Genomic DNA, 27501 nt, shown 5'->3' with positions numbered 1-27501 from the left:
TGAGATTGCAAATTATCTGACCTACAGAATAGTACAACTTCAAGAGTTCTTAAAGCCTAAGTCCTGACCTAATTTACACACATATAATGACTACTTTGTCATGGTTAGATAGGTATAAAAATGAGCAGCACTTGCTCTGTTATTTACCTATTTTTATCTTTATCTCTATTACTGATAATATAAAGCTGTGCACACTTTCTGTGCTGTTTTAATTTAAATAAAATGAAAATCAGCCAAATTTATCTCAGACCTGAGAAGTGGAAGAAAATTTTGGCAGCAACGCTAGCAGGAATATGACCTATATGAAACATGATCCTGAGCTCTGGCAGGACCTACTGGACTGTGAAAGAGGGAAAATGTGGTATAGTACAGAAACATCTGAACCAGACTTTCAACATTTGGAGCTGCAGGCAATATACTATGTGCCATTTCACGTGCTAACTATATGTGTAATTTTCATCTGTATCTAGTATTATATCACTGCGAGGAAACCACTGATAAATGCACAGTACATAGTATAACAACTCACAGTCAGAGTTTTGATCTTTCTCATCATCTGAAACATCAACTTTTTCATCTTCAGACACAGCACTCTAACACTGAGTTCAATGAAAAGAGACAGTATGCATGTAGTTTACCTAAGTTACCCGTTTTTAATCTGTCCCATAACTAGGTGTCTTGCTGTGTTAATCACATCAAATTCTGTTGCAGCAGGTGCCACAAAGCAGCCCTCTCAATAGCCCAGTGCAGGCATTTTCTCTGCTGCGCTCCAGGTCTCTCCCTACTTTTGAAACAGAGTTCCTCACTCAGTGCTCCATCGCCACATTCACTAAGAAGTGGGGGCAAAAGTATTGAAAGAGAGGTTGTTTTTATATAGTTATAAGCAATAAGATAGACTGAGTGAGTATAACAACAAGAACAAAGGAAACACTTAGTAACAACCCTCCATTCATGATTTTCGTTTCTTATTCAATGAGGGGATTTTTATTATATTTTATGCACTTACTGTTCTTCACATGCATTGGGTAAATAGAATTCAGTCTGTGCCTCACTCACATACTTAAGTCACAGTATTTCTTTGAGCATTTCATAGTTAAGATTCAATACACAAGATGCATGATCTGACACTACATGGTGTTGTTCTGTTCACTGAACTGCATCACCTGTGGTATCATTCTTTCTAAAAGAGATGTAATTACTGAATTTTGTTTCTCCTAAGTCCATACAGTGTGTTTTCTTTCGCTTTTTTTGTTGAAAAGCAAGTAAAATGAAGTATAAACCTATTTATACATTTCAGGTGGTGATTTTTTTAAATTTAATTTTTTACTATTGTTCTCCCATAAGGCCCCATACACAGAAAACATCTGCACTAAGATGAAGTATTTCAAACTTCAGACTTCCTCCCCTGGGAGAAGTATGAGAATACAAATCAAATATAATCCATCTGAGTCATCCTCCTTAATTTGTTCCTGAAAGGCACTCAGATACTATAGTTACAAGTATCGCATAAATGCTCTATTGTATTAATAGACTAGTTCTAGAGACAGCAAACTGTTGGTTTTTTACTCTTTTGTATTGCTACACACAGGGATAACATTATCCCAATTTCAGCTGAGCGTAGCTGGAAATGAATGTAAAAAGCATCTATTATTGTGGAAAGCTTTATTTCATTTCATTACACTACCTACTCCAGATATTGACATAGAAAATATGTAATTACATACATATATGTTGTGCACCAGTATGTCCATGTGATTAGCATTATTATAGCAGGTGTCCCCACCCTGTGATTATTACATCTATGTCTTTTTAATTCTTCTCCTTAGAGTACAGAAAAACATTAAGCCTTAAAAAAAACCCACAGTGTGCAGTTGTTAGCTTTGCTCCTCCAAGATTTTGTGTAATGTCAGCAGTGGCAGGAAAGAAAGCTCTTGTCTCTAATAAGAATCAGTTTCTGGGACGGTAATATTCTCTGAGAACTGGACACTGATGCTGCTTCTTGATTACTTCTTTTTCAGGATGGCACATATATAAAAAATAATTACACAAACAATAATGCCAAATTTCACATTTCTGGTTTATGCATGACACCACTTCCAATGATGAAGTCTGCAGTATAAATTTGATTACCTTCGAAATAAAACCTTAAATTAAAAAAGTCTAAGTTAAACTAAAGTTTAAAGTCTAAATCCAGTTAACTGCCAAAAATGTATAATAATACTAACAGTTACCTTCCAGTAATTTCAAAATACAGTATTTGTCCCAATTTTTACAAATGAGAAAAGTGTACTATGGATAGCTGAACCAACTTTTCAAAACTCATACAGCAAATCCATAAAGAACTCAGTGCTAAAGTTTGCGTCTATAAAACAACCAAGATAGTTAATCTCTGGAAAGCCAGGGAATATAAAGGTAATGAAACCTCCACCACCATTAGATACACAAACCGCTGTTAATCTGAGAGATTAACAAAACATTTCTTACTGCATGCCAAGTAGATCCTGCAGTGAGCTCAGATTTTTCCAGCAAAACAACATCCTTCAAGCCAGCCTTAGCCAAGTGATAGGCTAGACTTACACCAACGCAACCACCTCCGATGATCACTGTATCTGCTCTATCTTTCCCCAAGGAAGGAGACTGGATTTCTTTCCTGAGGAAAAAAAGTTACTGACAGTTACAAAAAGACAATTGCACTTTTGTCCATCTCTTTTGTTTACAGCTCTAATCACAATATAACTTGGTGCCTGCTTGGGAGTCTAAGTGACCTAACCTGTTCACTCTTATCTTCTTTCACAGTAAATGCTCTTAAAGGGTCATATATATAAACAGTAGTAATACAAAAAGCAAAGCAAGTTTGCTTCCACCCACAACTTTAAATATTTGTTATTTGTCCAATATACCCTTATATGTAGACCCTATTTTTCAATGAGAAACTGTACCCCCAAAATGAATGTCAAAACCTGACTTTTCAAAACTGCTATAGTATATGTAACACAAAAAGTCTTTAAAAAATGTCTACTTGGTAGAGCTCCTTAATAAATTTCTAAAGCCAATGTCAGAAGACTACCTCAGTGTTTGTGTTCATGAACAATGAAACTTAATGTTTATTTTCATGTTTTGTCTATTTTGACACCTTCTACTTTGCTGAAGTCAAAACATTATAGAAACAGGTTTTTGACAATGGCTCCCACCTGCTACTACACCATGCTGCATCTTCACAAGCACTTTAAGCCAGCACAAACCAGAACTGCTGCGATAGGCAGCCCCATTCTCCTCCATCTCATCTGATCCTCCTCTCTACTGCCCCATCCACAGACAGCCAAGCAGCAAGCCAGATCAGGAAATTTATTCTAATTTTAAAAAGCCATTTTTTTTGGATGTGAGACGAGGTAGGACCTCTTAGTACGGTAGCAGTACAGACTACTGTGAGAGCACCATATCTCTCCCTTCAGGACAGTTAATCAATACTCAATTTTATCTCCCCCCTCCTTGCACATTTGCTTTTGCAACTTCTCTGGCAAAAGGCTTTCTAATGTGTAACTAGTCTTCCACCCATCCTCCCCTCAGAACTCAAAGCTATTAGTTGTATGTATTATGAATGGAGATCTTATAAAATAATATGACATTTTAAACGCAAACGCAGGAGGAATATGCACCATGCTGATTCACTACATGGTAAAGAATGAAAAGTAAAATAAATGGGAGCACTGGACACCACAGGTTTTCTGTAGTTGGTGCACCACACACTTGCACATACTCTTTTTTGAGATTACATATTAATTTTTGCAAGGTAACAGCAAGCTTTTTAACCGCCAGACGTGAGACACTTATGCCAGCTCCTCCACCGAATTTTGAGGCACATGGTAATCAAGGTCAAGCATGGAGGCTTTTCTCATGCTTCTTTTATGCCATGAATTTGAGACTTCCTCACCTGACTTTTCAGCTCTTTTCAAACCTTTTCTTTCAAACCCAGAAGCTGGGTAAGAATCCAGGGGATACCTTCCCTGTGAACTACATGCAAGTGAAAACAGGTCATTTTTCACTCATCGATACGGCCCAGAGAAAACAGGAGGGAACTCTCTATACCACGTCAGCGACTCACCCCGGGCTGGCTCTTGGTGTTTGACGCAGAAATGCGAGGCACAGGGGGAAGATGCACCTCCTGCCCACAGGGAGAGGCCTTCGCGGCCCGGTGACCCCGACCGGCAGCTGGTGGAGCACTGCAGGCCGGCAGAAGGAGCCCATTCCCCTGACCACCTTCCCCTCACAGCCCCCTCCAGGAGGCAGCTTTACCCTCGGGGGCCGCGCCTTGAGGCGGCGCGGAGTCCGCGCGCTGACAGCCGCGACCGCTAACGACTCCTGTGCCCGCGCCTCCCCACCGCCTCCGCCCGCCCGGCACAGGCCGGCCCGGCCCGGCCCGCACTCACCGCCCCTGCGCGCCTGCACCGCCGCCGAGGGGCCGCAGGGCAGCCGCGGCGAGGGGGTCGGGCCGGCCGCCGCGAGGCGGGAGCCGCAGCCACCGCAGGGCTCCTCGCAGCACCGCGCTCATCCCGCACACAGCCCACCGGCAGCAGGGACGGAGAGCGCTGGCTCCGCGCCTCTCCCGACGGCGTGTCGTCCCGTCGTTGCCCCCGCCGAGCCCAACCCTCACGGATGAGGGCGCCGGCCCGCCCCTTGGCTGAGGGGGCAGCCCGGGGCAGCAACCGGGCGCCTCCCGACCTCGAGCCAGGCGGGGGCGGCGGCGGGAGGGCGCGGGGCAGCCCCGGGCCGTGCCAGGGCGCCTCGCGGGGTCAGGGGCCGGCCCGGCCGGGGCTGTCGCCCGCAGCGCTGCCCACCGTGGCCCGCCTCCTACCCGGGCTATAAAAGCGCGGCCTGAGCGCTCGGGGTATCTCGAGCTTCGTGACGACCCGTTGGGGGAGACTCGGGCAGCCGGCGTCCCTGGGCGAGGAAGATGCTGCCGATCGGGAAGACCCTGAAACAAGGCAAAAGGGTAATTCTCCCGTCTCCCTCCCCCGCTCAGCCCCCGCTCCCCTGCTACCCGTGGGCCCGGCCCGCTCCGCTGCCCGGCGTGGGGGCAGCGGCGGGCGCTGGGAGAGGTGCTCCCGCCGCGGTCCCCTTCGCCGCCCGCTGCTGCTGCGAGCGCTGCCCCAGCGGGACCGGGTGGTAGGGGAGGGGCAGCCCCGCGCCGGTGCTGCAGGGAGCGGCGGGAGCCTCGCAGCGGCACAGGGCAGAGCTCGGCTTCGGGGCGCCCCTGCGCCCGGCCGCCTCTCCCGCCTCCTCGGGGTCCTGCCCGGGCGCGCTCCTGGGGAGCTGCTGCTAAACCGGCACAACCCGCGAGGCGCGCTTGTTAACCTCCCAGTAACGTACTCAGTATTTCTGCAGGCAAGGTGGTATTGTGAAAAGCTAAAGTAAAGCCAGAATAATAACTTTACTTATTCAGGAACGAGCCATTAAAGACATTTGGACACAGTTATGAGATAGATAGATTAGACTGAACTTAATGCTCTTACAGCTCATAGAATTTTGATTTCTCTGAACACATAGACTGCAGCCACCAAAGTTCAAAACCATTTTGCTTAGTATTATTTGACATGCAAACTAAGCAGTGCTCGTAAGACATTAAAATTGTAAATATTTTAAGCATTAACTGTCATTAGATGGGATTTCTGTCTCCAGCATCCTGCCAACTCTATTTAAAAGCCCCAAACTGCTCTTCCCTTGATTTATATGACTGAATACCAACAATGCTTGTAATATGAGCGCAGTCTCCAATAGATGTATGCCCTTTGCACCCTCATTTAGCTAAAGACATAAGCCAGTATAAAAAGTTACCCAGGCATCAACCCTTCTGGCCATTAAGGCAAACATATGAGCAATGTCTAAATCAAACTCTGACATATACCAGTACTGCTACCCTGCGCTGCTGCTTGGGAAGGTGAGTGGAATCACGTAGTCTGTCTTCCGTTCAGAATGACACTATTGACATTAATAGGACACTTCTTACTCAGAACTGGTTTTACTCATTTTTATTTGTTGTGTGTAAGTCTAGGGTAAGAGAACAGAAGGATATGGGAAGAAGTGTGTGAGCTCTAGGCCTTTCAGGTAGATCAGTTATAAAGGAAGGAGGTGCGGAGGTATTTGTCCTGCTATTTATTTTTTGGCACATACTCATGCCACCTAACTTCAGACACCTAGCAGAAGGCAATTGCCCTAAGTTCCCCCTACAGGCAATGAACAGAGATAAGCTTCTCTTGAGGGCTCACTTAAGATCTGAATAGTTGTTTTGAGATGCTTTTTTCTCTCCATTGATGGAAGGGTAGGATATAGGTAGACCAAGTAGGCTTTTCACTTACATGGTTCAGTTACATTCCTAAAGGTGGTTGAGGGTGTATCTTCATACAGACATTTGCACTCTTTCCATGGATAGATGTACAGACTATGTGGTGCAGCTTCATTCATGGTAGCAAAAGTGAAGCAGTGAAAAGATGGCTCAAAAAAGCCTTGGTTAGCTTTTTACAGATACTATTTCTTGTTATTTAATACCAGATCTGTGTACTACCAGATCACCTGACAGTACAATTTTGATCTGGATTGGTCATGAGCACACAGCTGTAGGTCTCCGGGGCAGAACAAAAGAATGTTGATGCTGAACTTATGCTAGCTATATGCTGGTTGAACCAATGGTATTTTACCCAGTATAGATAAAGTAAAAATGGTGTGAAGAAATTACATCAGACCTATAATAAAGATTGCAAAAAAATTATTTCCATTTTAAGCCAGTCTGAACTGACAAAGTAAGTTTGTATTAAGTACTTTGTGCTTTATAGTTATGTCACCTGCTATTAGATGCCCCAATGCTAGGTTTAATATATCACAATATATTATGTATTAAGATGCCATGGTCTATTCAATCATGGCTTATGTTGCTTCTGTGTGTCAAAAGTGAAGATTATTTTAAAATGCAATTTAAAAAAACTAGAACTGTGAAGGAAAACTGCTGTTAAATCCTAGAAGTACTTGTTAAAAGAAAAAAATCTGTTAGTTGTAGTGCATTTAAATATAACATCTATGTATGATGTCAACATGTATCTGTTACTTAATGTTCAATTAACAAGCAACGACTGAGGCTTCTTGCATGTTAAAGATTTTTTTCCTCTGCACTCCTGTTCTCTGCATATTAAGCTTCTGAAGCAAGCTCCATCTATAAAAGGTTCCTTGGCAGGCAGAGGAAGCAGGGACTCAACGAGTGATCCCTTGGGTGCCTTTCTCTGGCCCCATTTGAGGCATTGTGTTACAACTGCAAATTAGTTAATTGCAAACACAATCTTTACAAAGCCTCTTGACATTTAGAACAGAATTGCCCTAGTAGACAGGCATGACTGGTAGACTCATTGAAAATTACTGAGTTTTGGAGATTTGAGTATTGCAGATTGAATTTTGCCCTGGTCCTGCTGAAATAAAGATAAAAGCTTGCACACTTTATTAATCAGATCAATATTTTGGCAAGTGCACAATGTGCAATGGAATGTGATGCAGAGATTTGCAAGCCAACACTTGACCAAGCTCATATATCTGCACAGCAGCACTGTACAGAGAAGTCCTGTCACCTTGCTGCCATGTCAGTGCCTGAGCCAAAAATGCCGACCCTCTCAGCCAGCCTTTGTAGCGTTCAAGTACCCTTACACTGCTATGCTTGCTACTGGAACTGGCATAGTCGGCACAGTGCTCCTTCTTGTTGGAAAGGCCTACTCTCATCCTGCCTAAAGGACGGTGCTGAGTCGTCACAAGTGTTTGACTTTCCTGGATGCATGGTGTGAGATAATTGAATTAATGGAGGAGACGTTGTCGAGAAAGGTAATCTACTAAAGGTTGGAGGCTAATTTTTAAAAACCCCTTCCTCTCAGCAAGAAAACCACACTCAACTTTATGTTCACAAAGCTTTTCTTTTTCCTACTCCCTCAAATTTCATCTCTCAAATGCTAGTGTGCCATCAAAAAAAGATAACTATGGAGGGAAATTTCAGTCTTACCTTTGATTAATTCTTTTCCTATACCCACTACCTTTGTTAATGTAATGGGTCTGCATTCATCCACTTTTTAAAGTAAATAGAATTATGGTTGTAATCTAATTGCAGAAATTAGTACTATTTAGTGTAATAGCGAGGTACTTCTTGGAAAATTTGAACAAGCCAATGAAGCAATGAAAGGAATACAAAAAATAATATATATCAGGTGCAACCAATATATGTTGTTCTCAAGGTTTTCAATTTTAGAAAAAAAATAATTACCACTTGCCTTGCATTAACATGGAGTTCAAGGCTGAAGCAAGGTTAATCACAAGGTGCTGTAAGGTTTGTAATTTGGCATCTTAAAACGTTTCAGGGCTGTGCAAAACAAGCAGGATTTCCTTTCATTTTTTAAGTCTAGGTAAGCAAACCCAGGCCAGTAAATTCTGTCAGAAAATGGAGGCCAGCATTTTGAGATGTGTCTTATTTGGTAGGAAAATGTTACATGTGTACTTTTCCATGATACCTGTTGTGCCACCTTGTGTCACAAGCTACTTGTGCTAAGGCTCTGTCAAGATGGCATTCGTAGCTAAAGAGCAAATGAGCTAATAAAAAGGTCAGTGATACTAGTGTTTCATTTTAAGAAGTTTCTCCTATATTTACCGGAGAATTTAAGATGGTGGTTTACTTTCATAGGAATGGAATTGGACCATTGACTTCTAGTTCTGGGGACTGTATCTCTGGAATACAATAAAACTGACTAATGAAAAGTCTTATGTAATATATATGCACATATTAAAGCCTTATGTTGCAAAACAGACCACCTACCATTCTTTAAAGAGAATTTCAAGAAGGAAATGGATTCCTTTTTATTATTATGGCAAAGATGTTTCTGGTAGCCCACAAATACTTATGTCTGCTTTGCAAATACAGGAAATGGCAACAAAGACAAAGGAAGCCCACAAAACTAAAGAACTGTAATTGTTAACCTTTCCTTCTGCTTTCTTCAGGGTATTCTAGAACGCTTAGATGCTGGAGAAATTGTGATTGGAGATGGAGGATTTGTCTTTGCTCTTGAAAAGAGGGGATACGTAAAAGCTGGGCCTTGGACTCCTGAAGCAACGGTAGAACACCCAGAAGCAGGTCAGTTTTACTGGGAAATGGTAATCCTGTAGTGAATGTAAACATGGCTGGGTAAATAATAAATATATAGGAACTTGTAGAAGGTTTTTAAATAGAAATGTTCCTTGACACTGTAGAATTCCACTGTTAAGAATAGCCTAAGAATCCATAGACCAAATGCTCTTCTTACCCCTTTTTCTTGCTCTTAACACTGGCCAAAAGCAGTTGGCTGAGTAAGAATATGAGTAGTGCAAACATATAGTGATACCTCTCCAGAATGCTCTCCCAGTCTTCAATAATTTGCAGCCCAGGGACTTTTTGACACAGATATGGTATTTGTATTTAATAACATTCAGGGATTTCTTTCTCATGGATTTGTCCAGTCTGTCCTTGAGCTGATATAAAGCTTATCATGTAAAACATCTTGTGCAAAATAATTTTGCCATTAACTATCTGTTTTGTTGTGTTCTAGCCATTCTAGGACTTTTATATTCTTACAAATTAATATAGTTTGTTTATTAATTCTTTCAGGAAAATAGCAGCTTTTAATAAACAATGGAATGGAAGAGGAGTATTTAATGTATCTGGCTCCACTGTGAAATGGGGAATGATAAACCTCATAAGAACCTAAGAATTGCAATAAACTTTTAATGGAGTAACTCTCTAAAGTGGAGGGAGACAAAATGAGCAATCATTCTGTGCCTTCTAGCATAAAGATTATAGTGTTTAGCATAAATAGTGCAAAAGCAGATGCTATTATCTATTTATGTATGCTTCATTACAAGAAAGCATTTGCCCTAGTAACATGATGTGCAGTTAATCCCACAAGCCAATTCAGAATATCCTGGGGAAAAAAGATTTCTTTGTTCTGTTTTAAGTGTTTGCCCTTCCAAATCAGTCTTTTTCCTCTATACAAGGGGGAAGAAGGAAGAGGAGGGGAAGGAGGAGAGAGATCTTAGCCCTCTCTATTACATTGCTTTGTACACCTTACCTATTTATTCACCCTAATCCTTCTCAGCCTTCAAGTGTCACTTTATGTGTAGCATGCCTAACTTAGGGTCATGGACAGCCTTAGGTAATGCAGAGCTCCAGCAAAGGTTTAAAGGGTGATGACCTAATTTGCTGACTCTCATCTCTCCAAAAGACATCCCGTCACCTCTCTGTTTCTCTCCACCTCTACCTTTCTCTGCCCCTGCACATTCGATCTTATAAATCATGGCACTTATACCATGCTCTTTGTTTCCCCTTTGCTTATGCATTTTGCACCTCAAAAGCCCTTGACCCTCTCCACATGTCCTTTGAGGAAGTGCGGGTCTCAGTCCATGAGGAATGCAAGACATTGCCTTACATAGAGGCAGTTGCAGATGGCTTAAATTGGCTAAATTGGCACACAGATTTGCTTTAAGTAAGCGATCAGTAGTCATAGATTAGAATCCAGCCTTCTAAGAATTGCTACTGATTTGCTAGAACATATTGCTTATGTCTGTAACATAGTTATAAAATTTTTATAAGCCCCTTATAGGCTATTTATAAATACACCCTTCACTGGAAATGGGTTCATTTCTTTTAGTGCAGCGTGCTGCCTCCCCTCCATTACTGCTTTTTGCTCCTGCATTGCTCAAGGGTCATGTTACTTTGATAGAAGATCTAAAGAATAGAAGGAGCAACTGGCTGAGCCAGGTGGTGTAAAAACCATACAACTACCAGACCTCCTTGTCTTTGTATGGAAGGAGGGAAAAGGAGGGAGGTTCTGAGGACACAGCAAGGAAGGGGGGGCATGTGTGTGGAAAAAAAGAGTGAGTTCAGGGCCACTATCTGCATTACAAGGGAGGAGAAGTTTTGCCAGACTGACAAGTTTAGAAATGGGATCTAAATATTTCTTCTGAGCCAAGTCAGGTATTACTCTGTAGTGAGCAATACGCACAGGCACTTACTGCCCCCATCTCCTGTTAGCTTAAGTCTGTGTCTTTTATGAAATGTCCAATTCATGGTGGATTGAAATGAAAACTCAGTGTTATACATGTGACTCCTAAAATGCATCAAATTGTTAATAATTGTTTAGCCTCATGTGGCTGCTATCCCCATTTCTCAAATAGTGGAGGAAAACACAGCTTCAGTAACATGCTGGAAGTCACACAAGAAGTAAATTACAGAGTGCTTTGGGTTTTTGATAGTGCAGATTGCTGTGGGCTTGATAATAATAGCAGTATATTCTACTAGTAAAAATGATTTGCCTGGGGTTGAATAAGATTCAGGCTGATACTTATAACACTATTCTTTCCCTCAAAATGTAGACCCATTCAAAAGTCTCCTGTTCACATACCTGATAGTTTGGGATATGAAGTTCCTTATTCATATGTGTTAGATTATGTTTCATTTGCCTACCTATGTGACCATCCTTATTCACACAAATCCCAAGCATTCTTCTAGGAATGCAAGAACCGTAGTTAAAGAGCACTAACCATGGGGGTAAACAAATCTGGTTTATTATGGAAATGTCATAGAGCATGTGCATGTGCAAAATATTTGTAGATTCTTTTTTCCTTTTCCCATTTCTTCACTAGTTTTCATCAATGATTTCTCCTGGGGGAGAATAGAACAACAAACTACAGAATACTAGAAACATAAAGACATCCCTTTCAGTTGGGATCAGTAGCCTATTTTAACACTGTGGGAAAAAGAATATTCCCTGCACTAGGAATGTTTTGACATTGCGTAAAGGTTGCAAGACTGAAATTTGATCCTGGTAATTCAGGCAGATTCCAGGGACTTTTTGAACTGTAGCTCTGCTATAATCTGTGTTCTAGATAGGTCTTTGTGACTCCTGGGAAAAGAAGCATTGTGTTAAATCACACTGTCGTTACCCAAGGCTGTAATTAGAAATGAAATACTGTACTAATAGAGGAAAGCAAGGGACACTACACTGTTCCTTCACTGAAAGCAGACATGCTTGCATGTACACAGATTGACTCTAGCAACTCAAACTGCTGTTTGAGCTTCTCTGGCATAGAAGTCTGTGTTTGTTGCAGCTGAAGGGAGTAATTGTACTCTCGTGACACATTCACACATTTCCCAAATGACACAAATTGCCTGTAGACAGTGAGCTATGACAAACCAGGACTTCAGGAAAACTTTTCCAAGCATCTGCCGCAGAAACTGCAGTGTTCTTGTGTCTGTGTACAGTATCTAGGGCATAAATTATTCCTGTATTTGCTATAAGCTGTTGAGCATCTTAACTCTGTTTTACATGATCAGTAGTGTTCTAGAATTTATTACAATTATTGTTCTGTGGGTATACATATAAAATCAATTGACAGCTCCTGTTCTGTTCCTGCTGGGGTGATTGCAGTGTATTGCTTACAGCGATGAAGGCAGAACTACCATTACAAAGCCTCCACCCGAAGTCCTAATGTAGGAAATTTGTCCATTAAAAGTAATGCCAACCTTTCCTTCAAAAGAAATGTTGGCTCTGTAGTAAAATCATCATGTGCTGACTTATGAGAAGAATTAAGTCTGCATTGCGAGTCACTTTCCTGGGGCAACAAGTAATCTTTTAATTAAGGGTGTATTTAGCAAAATAGAGCTTTGGTTTTGGCTGACTAGACTCAGCTAGAGTTTTGTAGGGGGAGCAAACTAGAAAATACAAATTAGAGGAGGTAATGAAACACTGTATTCTTCCATATAAATATCATCTTGTCCCTTGATTTGTTGCCACGATACTTTCTTCTGTTTTCTTCTTCATAGTCTAGAAGCTAGGAAAATACGGCTTTTTCATTTGATGATCTTTTTGTCTGGTATTCCTTGTTATGCTGTCATGTTCTTTTCTCAGATGTCTGCTTTCCCTTCCTAAACCACTATGCAGTTCTATAAATTGAAATTTGGAGGTCTGAAGGACTGCAGAAAGAAGAAGATAGAATCATAGAATAGAACCATAGAATGGTTTGGGTTGGAAGGGACCTTTAAATGTCATCTAGTCCAACCCCCTGCCATGGGCAGGGACGTCTTCAACTAGGACAGGTTGCTCAAAGCCCTGTCCAACCTGACCTTGAATGCTTCCAGGGATGGGGCATCCACCACCTCTCTGGGCAACCTCTGCCAGTGTTTCACCACCTTCAGCACAAAAAATTTCTTCCTTATATCTAGTCTCAATCTACCCTCCTTTAGTTTAAAGCCATTCCCCCTTGTCCTGTCGCAACAGGCCCTGCTAAAAAGTTTGCTGCCATCTTTTTTATAAGCCCCCTTTAAGTACTGATAGGCTGCAATAAGGTCCCCCGAAGCCTTCTCTTCTCCAGGCTGAACAACCCCAACTCTCTCAGCCTTTCCCCATAGGAGAGGTGTTCCATCCCCCTGATCATTTTCGTGGCCCTCTTCTGGACCTGCTCCAACAGGTCTGTGTCTGTCTTATGCTGAGGGCTCCAGAGCTGGACGCAGTACTCCAGGTGGTGTCTCACCAGAGCTGAGTAGAGGGGCAGAAACACCTCCCTCGACCTGCTGGCCACGCTTCTTTTGATGCAGCCCAGGATACGACTGGCCTTCTGGGCTGCAAGTGCACATTGCTGGCTCATGCCCAGCTTTTCACACACCAGTACCCCCAAGTCCTTCTCGGCAGGGCTGCTCTCAATCCCTTCACCCCCGAGTCTGTATTGATACTGGGGGTTGCCCCAACCCAGGTGCAGGACCTTGCACTTGGCCTTGTTAAACCTCATGAGGTTCACACGGGCCCTCTTTCTTGAGCTTGTCCAAGTCCCTCTGGATGGCATCCCGTCCCTCTGGCGTGTCGACCGCACCACTCAGCTTGGTGTCATCTGCAAACTTGCTGAGGGTGCACTCGATCCCACTGTCTATGTCATTGATGAAGATATTAAACAGCACCGGTCCCAATATGGACTCCTGCAGGACACCACTCATCACCAATCTCCATCTGGACACTGAGCCGTTGATCACTACCCTCTGGGTGCAACAATCTAACCAATTCCTCACCCACCGGACAGTCCACCCATCAAATCCATACCTCTCCAGTTTAGAGAGAAGGATGTTGTGGGGGACTGTGTCAAAGGCCTTACAGAGGTCCAGATAGATGACATCTGTAGCCCTTCCTGTGTCCACTGATGTAGTCACTCCATCATAGAAGGCCACTAGGTTGGTCAGGCAGGACTTGCCCTTGGTGAAGCCATGGTGGCTGTCTCGAATCACTTCCCTGTCCTCCATGTGCCTTAGCATAGCTTCCAGGAGGATCTGTTCCATGATCTTCCCAGGCACAGAGGTGAGACTGACTGGCCTGTAGTTCCCTGGGTCTTCCTTTTTTCCCTTTTTAACAATGGGGGTTATGTTTCCCCTTTTCCAGTCAGTGGGAACTTCACTGGGCTGCCACAACTTCTCAGATACGATGGATAGTGGCTTGGCAACTTCATCCACCAGTTCCTTCAGGACCCACGGATGGATCTCATTGGGTCCCATGGACTTGTGCACCTTCAGGTGCCTTAGATAGTCTTGAACCTGATGTTCTCCCACAGTGGGCAGCTCTTCATTCTCCCAGTCCCCGCCTTTGCCTTCTGCGGCTTGGGCGGTGAGGCTCGAGCACTTGACAGTGAAGACCGAGGCAAAAAAGTCATTGAGTACCTCAGCCTTCTTCATATCCCGGGTAAGCAGGTCTCCCGTTTTGTTCCGGAGAGGGCCTACATTTTCCCTCATCTTCCTTTTATCCCCGACGTACCTATAGCATCTTTTCTTGTTGCCCTTGATGTCCCTGACCAGATTTAATTCTGTCAGGGCTTTAGCTTTCCTGACCTGATCCCTGGCTGCTCGGACAATTTCTCTGTATTCCTCCCAGGCTACCTGTCCTTGCTTCCACTCACTGTAGGCTTCCTTTTTGTGTTGGAGTTTGTCCAGGAGCTCCTTGTTCACCCATGCAGGCCTCCTGGTGTTTTTGCTGGACTTCCTCTTTGTTGGCATGCATCGCTCCTGAGCTTGAAGGAGGTGATCCTTGAATATTACCCAGCTTTCTTGGGCCCCTCTTCCCTCCAGGGCTTTGTCCCATGGCACTCTGCCAAGCAGATCCCTGAAGAGGCCAAAGTCTGCTCTCCTGAAGTCCAGGGTAGTGAGCTTGCTGTGTGCCCTCCTCGGTGCCCTAAGGATCTTGAACTCCACCATTTCGTGGTCACTGCAGCCAAGGTTGCCCTTGAGCATCACATTCCCCACCAGCCCCTTCTTGTTGGTGAGAACAAGGTCCAGCATAGCACCTTTCCTCGCTGGCTCCTCTACCACTTGGAGAGGGAAGTTATCATTGACGCATTCCAGGAACCTCCCAGATTGCTTATGCCCTGCTTTGTTGTCCCTCCAACAGATGTCGGAGTGGTTGAAGTCCCCCATGAGGACCAGGGCTTGTGAGCATGAGGCTGCTCCTATCTGTCTATAGAGGGCCTCATCCGCTTGGTCTTCCTGGTCAGGTGGCCTGTAGCAGACCCCCACTGTAATGTCACCTGTCCCTGCCTTCCCTTTAATTCTGACCCATAAGCTCTCGGTTGGCTCCTCATCCACCCCCAGGCAGAGCTCCATGCACTCCAGCTGGTCATTGACATAGAAGGCGACACCCCCTCCTCGTCTCCCCTGCCTGTCCTTCTTAAAGAGCCTGTATCCCTCCATCCCAACACTCCAATCATAGGAGCCATCCCACCACGTCTCCGTGATGCCAATAAGGTCATAGCCCTGCAGGCGTGCGCATGTCTCCAGCTCCTCTTGTTTATTCCCCATGCTACGTGCGTTTGCATAGAGGCATTTAAGTTGGGCCCCCAATGAAGCTGTCTTACTGGCTGGAGTTCCTCTGTGCTGCTCTTCAGGTGCTCTCCTGCTGACCTGTGTTCCTTCTTCAGGCTCTGGGCTTCTATTGCTGGCCCTGGCATCAAACTGGTAGGAGTGGGATGGATTGAGGTTCCCCTCCCCCAGCATCTCTAGATAGGCAAGGTGGCATGCAAAACTGAATCTACTGATAAACTAAATAGAAGTCTTCAGTCATTCTTAGCACAGAATAACTAAGGAGAAAGTTTTCTGACTAATGTTCTGAGAGTGAGAAGAAGGAATTCTACACAGACTGGGGTACTGCTTCTACTCTCATAATGGCTCTTGTAGTAAACACAGTATCACTTATTTTACAGTAACATTACTTCAATAAACATTTAATTTGGGGATAACAGTAATAACTGTACCAAACATCTCTTCTTTGTCTCTTTTAATTCTTCACAGTTCGTCAGCTTCACCGGGAATTCCTCAGAGCTGGATCCAATGTTCTCCAGACATTCACCTTTTATGCCAGTGAGGACAAACTAGAGAACAGGGGCAATTATGTAGCTGAGAAAATAAGTGTGAGTAAAACTCTGTTTTGATGGAGATATCAATTAAATGGATTAATTTTAAAAGGTTTGGTAGAGAGATTATCGAGTACTTTCACAGACCGTCATAACAGTTTTGGCTACATTTCGTGACCAAAGAATGAGATGATGCAATTTCAGAGTTTGGAATATCAAGAAAGACAAGGTTAAAGGACAAAAAAATAACAAAATGGGGCAAGGATGAAGAGAGGAAAGAGGATGCCCACATTGTATTTTTCCCATCTGAGGAGATTAGTTTACTGGAGTTTTGATACAAAGAGTATAAGGAGGACTAAATGCACAGAGAGCAAAATCAGTTGAAATGCTTTAACATCCAGAGAAACAAATCAACTGCAAAAATGGTGAAGAATCCTAGAGAATAATGAGTGGCTAATGAGAACGGAATGTTGTGTAGAACCATGTCTTCAATAAAGTAACAACTAAAAAATCCAAGGTATACACTGTGGTCAATATTCCCTTTCTCATGTGTAAGGGTAATCTGTTACAGCAACAGAAGTACCATGTTGGTGTTTTCTTACACCCTACACAAAGGAATTGTAGGATGTTGGGTGTGTTCACTAGATGCAGGCCCCAGCTCCACTGGGAGACTTCCGGCACAAACATTTCTAGATAGTTCCTTTGAGACTAGAAGGTTTGCCATTGAGTGTTTTCTCTGATCCTTTCCCCTTTGGTCCTACTGTCTATTCCAACCTGTGCAAAATAGAGAAGATTCTCCAGGGGGCAGGAAGGAAGGAATATCTTTGTATCTGTGAAGATATTGCAAGTCAGAAATTAGAACAATGTGGACACTAGGGAAATACTTGAGGCTTAATTAAGAGGTCATACCAAAATGTCATATGACCAAATTTAGCTGAAATGCTGTACCTTTACATTCAATAGGTGCAACATTGAAATGTCTGAAGTGGTAGTCCCAGAAACACAGTGCCTTTGGAACAAGCCATGCTGCAGCTCTTGCTGCCATGCAAAATCATAAGGAGGGCTGGGTGAGCACCTAGTATTGGGAATGCATTGCAGCAAAGCTTTCAAGATTGATTTGCTGCCAGTTCTAGAAGCAGGTTCCTCCAGGCTTTGTCTGGTTTATGGCTCCACCTCCCAGAGTTCCCCAACGTGTACCTGAGCACAAGTGCAAATGGAAGACAATCTGTCAGCGATAGCCTTAAAAATCAGCTGGATCTTTTGAGGCAGCCGTGGAAAACGTCAGCTGAGAGAAACCTATGTAGATTCTAAGTAGTCCATGTGCTGCAGAGAAACCTGCTCTAATCAGTACTTGTTATCTATCCCAAATAAGTATTATTTTCACAAAATCTTTTTTTCCCAGCTTAACCTCTTTTTCACAAGCTGTTCTAGTCATCCTGATTTGGGTATAGAGGGAATGTGTCTTTTGGTCTAGGTGATTAATTAATAATCTATAGTGATAAGTTTCCCTTTACTATTCTTAAATTGGTAACTTTAACATCAGATAATTAATGATATCATTTTAAAAATGTCTTAAATAACTCATACGAATATTATAGTTTAAATTTTGAAAATTATCAAAATACTAAAATATTTTAAAGAAGAATGAAAAATCAATCAAAATTACTACATATTTTGTTTTCCATCCACAAAATGTCAGAATAAAAGCATACACTTAAGTGTAACTAACTCATTTTCTAAGAGGCGAAGAAAATTTCACTTCACACCAAATATTTGCTTTTTATAGACTATTTGTGTAAGATATATTAAAAGTAATATGCCTCTGTAATATTTGATAATATGATAACTTAGAGGTGGCAAGAAATTTGTTTTCTAATGTTTGTTATTTGTTTGAAAGATGTCGATCTTCCTAATCAATATTATTAAAAAATCCATTTAAATTATAAAAGACTATGAAGAAACCATAATGGCTTTAGACTCTTTTTGTCCTTTTTGTGCTCTGAAATTACATGCATATCTCTGACCAGGTAGAACTGACATAATCTATATTCATACAGTGCCAGAAAGTGAATGAAGCTGCTTGTGACATTGCAAGAGAAGTGGCTAATGAAGGTGATGCTTTAGTGGCTGGAGGAGTCAGTCAAACACCATCATATTTAAGCTGCAAGGATAAAGCAGAGGTTAAAGCAGCCTTTCGAAAGCAACTAGATGTCTTTATGAAGAAGAATGTGGACTTCCTAATTGCAGAGGTAAATCTGTAAAAAAAGTACATGCCTTCAACTAGCACAGCGTTAACTTTAAGATGCCTAGTCTTCTTTAGGGAGTACAAATATATATTGCTTCCTCCTTTAAAATCTTCTGTTATGCTTTTATTCCAGTAGTATCAGGTATTTTTCTAAATGCACAGCAGCATCTGCAAGTGTCCTAGAATAGGACCTTGAAACCTAAATTTCTACCTCAGTCAAGTCAAATTCTGTACTGGTTTAAAGAGGTTATGTGATCTTGACTAGTTCCTATTTCCTCCCATACACTGTAAGCAATCAACCTAAGGTGACTTTTCTAGATGAAAATAGTTCTTTGGGGATAAATCCCTGATTAACCTCCTGTATGGGCATTCTTATTCTGAATGAAGTAAGAGTATCATTATTTTTTATTTAGTTTTACTTACTGACTTTTTAAAATCCTTTTTTAACTGTGTGGTCAGTGAACTCAATTGAATTCTGTCAGTGTAGATCAGAAAAGAATCAAGTAATTGTATTGCTGGTGAATTTGGGGTCTGGATTAATGTGTTTATGCTTCATCTCCAAGAAACAAGAGTAGTCCAGTTTTAATTTCTTTCAGTATTTTGAGCATGTTGAAGAGGCTGTCTGGGCAGTTGAAGTTCTAAAAGAATCTGGAAAGCCAGTTGCAGCTACGATGTGCATTGGTCCAGAAGGAGACATGCATGGCGTGCCCCCTGGACAATGTGCTGTCCAACTGGTAAAGGCTGGTAAGACTCTGTTTTAATATGCCCTTTAAGAGTATGGAACAAAGTAAAGTCCTTAAGTATTGAGATAAATGGATGTGTATCTCAAGTAGGTAGCTTCCCAATCATATCTGATAAAAGTTTTGACCCTGTAGAAAAGTTTTTATGTGTACTTTACTAGAGCAGTTGTGTAAAAAACATATGAAAATGCAGTTATTAAATCCTTGTTAACCAGGATGGTATTGGGAGCAATAGCCACAGGCAGCTGATACTGAATAGAGCAAAATTCTAAACCTACTCAAATTTGGTTACAGAGCCAACCCCAAATTCTGGGCTCACAATTATGAAACATAAGCAGAATCCAAAGCTACCTTTGATTCTCTGCTCATGTTTCTAGAAATGTATGGAGCACAGTTCAAATCGAGGATGAGAGAATAAGAGGATGAAAATATGGATCTTTTGCCTATCAAAGGCTTTGTTTTCTGCAGGACAAGGGGAAGGGCAGAAGAAGTTAATCAGGGGCATGATGAATGATGGTACAGGGGTTTATTATATCTGTTTTGAACTACTCTTTTTCCTTTGGAGTTAGAGTTGAAATCCAAAGGCAGAACCTGTGTTCCTGTGTTAGGAACCTACTAGCTATTCGCATATGTGGCTGTACATAATCAGTCTTCATTGATTAAGCACTGATAAAAAAAGCAACTGTATGAGGGTTGGAGACGTGATTCATCATCAGGAAGGTAAAGAGGAGTGCAATTGAGATGAAAATAGAATGATCAACTTCAGGAGAGTTGAGGCTGGCTCTAACCCAACTGCCTTGTTTTAATAATGCTGGTGTAAAGATGGAATGCTCTGCTTCTGGAGTGGTGTGGCTAAGAACTTTCACCTCCCACTTCCTGGGGAGATGTGACTTGAAGTTATTTTCCTCCTCCTAGGTGCTTCTATTGTTGGAGTCAACTGCCATTTTGATCCAGATACTTCCCTGGAAACCGTGAAACTGATGAAAGAGGGCTTGCAGGCTGCTAAACTGAAAGCCCACCTGATGTCTCAACCACTTGCTTTCCATACACCCGATTGTGGAAAGCAGGGTTTTATTGATCTTCCAGAATTTCCCTTTGGTAAGACAACGGTTTGTTTTTTGGTTTCGGTTTTTTTTTTTACTGTCTGTTCCTTTTTTTCCCCAGCTTTTAGTAAAGCTGAAGCTGCAAGGTGTCCTTCTATACAATAGGATCAGTCCCAATTACCCTGTCTGATATTTTCCATAGAGGGGTTGCAGTGTAATATTGGATTAAAGATCATCCATATAGTGAGAGTATTTCAGTAGTATCACAGCATGTGACTGAAAGTGAAATTATGATGAAAACAGTTAAAGTGCCACAACCTAAACTCAGTTAAAAAATGTAATTCTTGTGTAATTCTTGTGCTATAGAACCTTGTTCAGGACAGCTGTAAACAGTCCAAAGAAACGAACAAGAGCAAATGCACTAAAGAAACCTCAGATTTAAATGCTTTTGCATTGGAGCTCCCCAGCATCCTGGGTTGTGATATCTATCCCACAAGCCCCATAATGTTTACCTGCATAGGAATTGAATTTATAATGCATATGCAGAACTGGATATAGGTGCATGATTATTGCACTCATAATGGTTCAGTCTTGCAAGTGTAACTGTTTAATATAAGTGAGATTACAGAGAAACCAGAAGAGGGAATATGTTCTTTGATGTTGCTAACAAATGGATTAGCAGCTTGGAGATGGATTCATCACATGTATGCTCAGGAGAAATTCTATAAAGACTGAAAGATTCAGCCATTTTATGTGTATTAAAGCTTGTGTATTTAGGGCTTATTTCCACCTGGGATATAGAAGATCACATCCCTTTAAGATAAGAGGAAAAAATCAGCCTAAACATTTTAAAATTGATTAGAAAAATGCTTTCATTTTCAGGTATCATACACTCTTCTTCTCAAGATCAGACTATAAAATAAAGTATTAAAACATTTGAAACTTGAATTTGTAGCAGAAAATTTGAGAGAGGTGTGACTTTCAGGAAGATTTTTTTCTTCTAAATTCCTCTTTTTACATAAACGAAGGAAAGAGAATAAAGCATGAGCCTGAGGCATTCATTAAATGATAATAACATGTCTGAGTTCTGAAAATATTCTGGGATATTTAAAAATGTTAGGAACTCATTTATCCTATTCATTCCTTCACTTCATATAACTCCTCTGATTGCAAGCAAAAAAAGATAGAACAGATGCAGTAAGTAATCAAGTGAATTGAAGGATTCACTCTTTGGTTTGTTATGCTTCTTGGCTTGTATGTTATAAGCAATCTGTATGAGATCTCAGCTTTCAGAAATTTCCTGTGTCAGTTGGAGAAGGCTGAGTCTGTGAATGTTTTCAAATACCCAGAAGGAGCAACTGATCACTTGACAGCAGATGAGCAGTTTGGTAAATCATTGTTAAACTGACCCAGTTAACTCTGGTTTTTGTGGAAGGCAATATGCACAAAGAGGTATTTAGATATTTGAAGTGTACATAACCTCTGTACAGGCCAACAAGATCTCAGTTTCTAGAAAAGCATTGGCTATGTTGTATTGGCAAACTCCAGCAGTATTTGCTGCTGGATTAGATGCCAGCAGTATTTATTTATCTGTAGAACTTTTTCCAGTTTTCTGTGTTTTCCCTTCTGTGTTATTGCAATTGCTCTGAAATATCACCAATTAAGCAAGGACAGTGTTTTAGAAAGAAATGTCCCTGTCAGTCAAAGCATACCCAATTATCTCAAGAGTAGATAGGGGGGCTAGTAGAAGAGGGGCTAAATCTAGGAGCAGGTTACAATCTTCTCATCAAAAATTGATGAAAATCTCAATCTCTTTTTACTATAAATGTTAACATAAACTGCTAAGCTGTAGCTATTTAATTCTGAATAAAGCCAAGAAAAGAGATGCATTGACAGGCATGGAAAATAGAATGTTAGTCAATTTGGGGAAGGGGAAAATCCCACAAAACGTGATCTATGTGGCAACTTGTTTTCATAGAAGACTGCTTGTTTTCAGTCACCATGTTTCACCACATGTGGCTGGTTCTTATGGTGGGGTCTGTCCCTGTTTCTTCAGAGAGGTTAGGTTGTTGCTGTCCTTACACTCCTGAAGCACAAGGACTGATTCACAGAATCATAGAATGGTTTGGGTTGGAAGGGACCTTAAAGATCATCTAGTTCCAACCCCCCTGCCATGGGTAGGGACGCCTTCCACTAGACCAGGTTGCTCAAAGCCTCATCCAACCTGGCCTTGAACACTTCCAGGGATGGGGCATCCACAACTTCTCTGGGCAACCTATGCCAGTGTCTCACCACCCTCACAGTAAAGAATTTCTTCCTACTATCTAATCTAAATCTACCCTCTTTTAGTTTAAAACCGTTACCCCTCGTCCTATCACTACACTCCCTGATAAAAGAGTCCCTCCCCATCTTTCCTGGTCCCCCTGAAGTACTGAAAGGCTGCTAAAAGGTCTCCCTGGAGCCTTCTCTTCTCTAGGCTAAACTCTCTCAGCCTTTCCTCACACGGGAGGTGCTCCAGCCTCCTGATCATCTTCGTAGCCCTCTTCTGGACCTGCTTGAGCAGGTCCATGTCTTTCTTATGCTGGGGACCCCAGAGCTGGACACAGTACTCCAAGTGAGGTCTCACCAGAGCAGAATAGAGAGGCAAAATCGCCTCCCTTGACCTGCTGGACACACTTCTTTTGATGCAGCCCAGGATGAGATTGGCTTTCTGGGCTGCGAGTGCACATTGACAGGTCATACTCAGTTTTTCATCCACCAGTACCCCCAAGTCCTTCTCCGCAGGGCTGCTTTCAATCCACTCATCGCCCAGCCTGTATTCATATTTGGAATTGCCCCGACCCAGGTGCAGGACCTTACACTTGACCTTGTTGAACTTCATGAGGTTCACATGGGCCCACCTCTCCAGCCTGTCAAGATCCCTCTGGATGGCCTCCCTTCCCTCTGGAGTATCAACCACACCACTCAGCTTGGTGTCATCTGCAAACTTGCTGAGGGTGCACTCAATCCCACTGTCCATGTCCCCGACAAAGACATTAAATAATACTGGTCCCAGTATGGACCCCTGAGGGACACCACTCGTCGCTGGTCTCCACCCAGACGTCGAGCCGTTGACTGCAGCTCTTTGAGTATGACCATTCAGCCAATTCCTTATCCACCAAGTGGTCCACCCATCAAATCCAGGTCTCTCCATTTTAGAGACAAGAATGTTGTGTGGGACAGTATCAAATGCTTTGCACAAGTCCAGGTAGATGGTATCAGTTGCTCTTCCCTTATCTACCAGTGCTGCACCGTCATAGAAGGCTACCACATTTGTCAGGCACGATTTACCCTTAGTGAAGCCACGTCGGCTGCCACCAATCACCTCTCTGTTTTCCATGCGCCTTAGCATAGCTTCCAGGAGGATCTGCTCCATGACCTTGCTGGGCACAGAGGTGAGACTGACCAGCCTATAGTTCCCCGGGTCTTCTTTTTTTCCCTTTTTAAAAATGGGGGTTATATTTCCCCTTTTCCAGTCACTGAGAACACCACCAGTCTGCCACGACTTTTCAAATATTATGGATAGTGGCTTGGCAACTTCATCTGCCAGTTCCCTCAGGACCCTCGGATGCATCTCATCAGGTTCCATGGATTGTGGCACAGTGGGTGATGGAGAAGACAGGGAAACACTCTATACTGTTCCCCTGGAGTTTAGTTGCTTACGCAGGTATAAATTGAGTGCAAGATGCTGCATTCTTACTGTTGATTATTTTGTATCAATTTTGCATTAGCTTTTTAATGATATATGAGAGGTAAGGAATTAATTAAGTTGTGCTTCTGATGCTTTCTCTCACATCTGCAGGACTGTACACAAGCTTACTTTTATTTAAACAGCTTTCCAAGATAGCTTCATCTGGTTTTCCTTCTGATATTAGACCATGTAATTTTCCTTTGTCCAGTCTTTCCCTCTGAGACCAATAATTTTCTGTTTAAGAACATTTCATTTTTTTCCTTCTGCTTTTTATTTTCTGAACCTCTCTCTTAACTACCCATTGGACTTAGAATAGATCTGCTTTGTATCACCTTCTTGCATGTTAGACATTTTTGGGAAAGGATGTAGGGAGAAGAATCCTACCTCTGCTGTGCTGCTGGAGCCTTACTACCTCACCACGGCTTCTTTGCCCGGGGGAGTGCAGAGACGTCATGCTGCACTCACTTGATAACCATGCTGGTTCATCTGCAGATGTGCATGAAGAAGTGGGAGGATTTTTATTCCTTTATTCCTGTATTTTTATTCCTTAAAGTTTCTTCTTCAGTCTCTGGTCTTTTCTTTCCAGTTCTGCCACTCTAGTGCCTCCTTCCCTTTAAGGTGTGCTTTTCGTCGTTCTTTTCACTTCCTATTCCTTTCCTTCCACAAGTCCTTCCTCTCAGCTCTGTTATCCCTTCTCTCTGCTCACCACAACCTGCAACAGGGAGAAGGGTTCAAAATAAAGATTGCATCCTAACTTATCTACGCACAGAACTTTCCACAAGGAACAAAGTGGTTTGAGGCAGCAAGCTGCTTATGGCTAGGATTATAACTAAGTATGGGATGGGCTAAGAAACAGCTACTCATCCCAGCTGTCAGTGAAGCAACGGGCTGCCACTAGCTGATCATGGAAAAAAGTGTAATAAGCATTCCTGAGGAATAATGAACATGTTTATTCTTGTTGCAGGTAGGCTGATACCTTCCCCTTTCACAGATTACTGTAATCAGATTTCCCAGATATTGATTGTTTATTAGGAACTCTGTGGAAATGCGGGTATAACATTGAAAGTACTCCAATACTCCAGCTAACAACTCTGGCAGAATGGCAAGCATGTGACTTAGGGCTTGATCAGTCTCAGAAGATAATAGGTGCTGTTTTGCAAGGCCAAAAAAGCTTACAATAAGCATAGCTCAGTAGAGCATAGCAGAATCTAAAAGCTAGACTTCTGAAAGTTTGTGTCAGTTAGCTTAGACAGTTCAAACATACATCTCTTTCTACAACCAGTTTTGCAAACAGTGTGCAAGTATCTCAACAACGTGATTTCTTACCAAAAAATGTGCTGAAGTGGAACATGGTGGAAACTTAAGATATGAATGTCTTCGCAGGTCTGGAGCCAAGAATTGTAACCAGATGGGATATTCAAAAATATGCAAGAAAGGCTTATGACTTAGGGATTCGTTACATTGGAGGTTGCTGTGGATTTGAGCCATATCACGTCCGAGCAATAGCTGAGGAGCTGGGTCCTGAAAGAGGGTTTTTGCCAGAAGCTTCTGGGAAACATGGTAGCTGGGGCGATAGCCTGAGCATGCATACCAAACCCTGGGTCAGAGCAAGGTATGTGTATCTGAACTGGAAAGCACACCAACATACTCCTTGCAAAGGCTTAATTGGTCCATGCAGCAGACTAGCGTAACTGATATGGAGGTCTAAATATCACTGTAAACATTCTATGTGTTAATAATTTTGAAGAATTTAATCTGATTTGGGAGCAGGGGAAGGGGTGAAGGGGCAGTAGGAGAGCTCCAGAAATTCTCATCCCTCTTTAAAATGAAGATTTGGTCTGAATTAATGTGAAAGTAATTCATGAAAGTTAAGATCAAAAACTAACAGACTTTGGTAGAACAGCTCCTAATGGTGAGTGGCTTACAGCGTTCCTTTCAAGCATGAAAAGATACTTTTTAAGCACGTAGCATTTCATTGCATGCTTTCATTCACACTTCTGTATTTAAATATAAAGTCAGTCTGTGCAAGTTAGATGACCCTTTGCAATGGTGATTTAAGCTACATTTCCTTTAGTACTGTGAGGTGCTGGAAAAAAACCCTAAATTTCTTTCTCTTTCTTTAGGGCAAGAAAAGACTACTGGGAGAATCTGAAGCCTGCTTCAGGCAGGCCATATTGTCCTTCAATGTCAAAGCCAGATGGCTGGGGAGTAACCAAAGGAGCCAGGGAGCTGATGCAACAGAAAGAAGCAACAAGTGAACAACAGCTGAAGGAGCTCTTCCAGAAACGGAAGTTCTAATCCACTCTAGTTGTGTAAATGTTAGAATGATTTATCTACAGACCATCTCGCGCGTCACGAGAAAATCTGTGAAGATGAGTACCCTGTTGATTTATCAGTTAACATGTAATGAAAGAGACAAAATGCAGAAAGAATGTGATTACAAATTAAATATGTCAAATTTCGATAATAAAATCTTTCTCTGGACAAATAGTTTAGAGAATACACCGTCAGAAGGAGGTTTGGATTCTCATAATAATTGAGCTTCTGTTGGCTAGGTGCCATTAATTGGGAAGACACAGAAATACATGGAAAGTAATAATTGGCTCAACTCACCTGTGAAAAGAGAAAAAGCCATCTATAAATATGGTATCAACAGACTTCCACTCCTGAGTCTGTTTTTAGTTTGGGATTATGTAGGAGCTTCCTCAGACCTCAAGATCTGTTGAGTGCTAGTTCAGGGACACACAAGCTGCCAATGCTTCAGACACACAGTTATCTATAGTTGCTTTCTTGACTTCAAGAGAATAAAAGTAAACCAGAAAATACATCTTAAAATTAGAATCAAAAGATGAGGAGAATGAGATCTTGCAGGCATTTCTTACATGCAGGAGAAAGGTTCAGAGAACTTATAGAAAAGAAAAATGACAGGTAAATAACTCACTGTTTTTGTCTCAAGGTACCATGTACACAAGATTTACTCCTCTGGAAATTAAAAGGCTTAAGAGATTATTCTGAAATTTAAAAAAGATCAAATAAATTAAAAGTAATACGATGGAATAGTATTGTATTATCTTCACACCTTAAATCGTAAGAGCTCAAACAGAATCACGTACCTCCAGTAAACAACTAATTTTCAAATGATCCAGCTGATTTCTGGAGATCTCATTAGAAACACTTGGTTACTCAGAATAGCACTTAAAAACTGAAGCTTCCTAAAATATAACTCCTGTTTATAAGAGTAGTAGAACATTCCATGATTTTTTTAAGCTGACTGATTCACTCTAGAATCGTAGCTATAAGGAGACATGAAAAACC

General features: G+C 42.0%; 2 protein-coding genes across 2 annotated transcripts in view; one reads left to right on the top strand and one right to left on the bottom strand.

Annotated features, from left to right (window-relative positions):
* The window catches only part of DMGDH (dimethylglycine dehydrogenase), a 49726-nt gene extending 45015 nt beyond the window's left edge, over positions 1–4711 (bottom strand). The window contains exons 1-2 of the mRNA XM_076363326.1: positions 4428–4711; positions 2485–2650 (exon numbers count right to left, since the gene is read on the bottom strand). Of these exons, the coding sequence (XP_076219441.1) occupies positions 2485–2650; positions 4428–4549 (288 nt within the window). The 5' untranslated portion in view covers positions 4550–4711. The remainder of the gene's footprint in view (positions 1–2484; positions 2651–4427) is intronic.
* A 173-nt stretch (positions 4712–4884) lies between these two features.
* On the top strand, positions 4885–27238 carry LOC143173185 (betaine--homocysteine S-methyltransferase 1-like). Its single transcript, XM_076363328.1, has 8 exons — positions 4885–4990; positions 9016–9148; positions 16367–16485; positions 18486–18677; positions 19270–19417; positions 20329–20511; positions 25570–25798; positions 26310–27238. Exons 1-8 carry the CDS (start codon positions 4952–4954, stop codon positions 26482–26484), a joined length of 1218 nt encoding a protein of 405 aa, XP_076219443.1. The 5' UTR covers positions 4885–4951; the 3' UTR covers positions 26485–27238.
* The last annotated feature ends 263 nt before the right edge of the window (positions 27239–27501 follow it).

The sequence above is a fragment of the Aptenodytes patagonicus genome, chromosome Z (assembly GCF_965638725.1).
Source record: "Aptenodytes patagonicus chromosome Z, bAptPat1.pri.cur, whole genome shotgun sequence".
Classification (NCBI taxonomy): Eukaryota; Metazoa; Chordata; class Aves; order Sphenisciformes; family Spheniscidae; genus Aptenodytes; species Aptenodytes patagonicus.
Note: the sequence above shows the minus strand (reverse complement) of the source record. Positions and strands in the feature narration are given on the sequence as shown.

Bases quoted from the DNA above. Each gene is read 5' to 3' on its own strand.
- LOC143173185 (XM_076363328.1), top strand. From the start codon at position 4,952: ATGCTGCCGATCGGGAAGACCCTGAAACAAGGCAAAAGG. The intron at 4,991-9,015 runs GTAATTCTCCCG...TGCTTTCTTCAG, and splicing joins CCCTGAAACAAGGCAAAAGG to GGTATTCTAGAACGCTTAGA. The intron at 19,418-20,328 runs GTAAGACTCTGT...TCCTCCTCCTAG, and splicing joins TGTCCAACTGGTAAAGGCTG to GTGCTTCTATTGTTGGAGTC.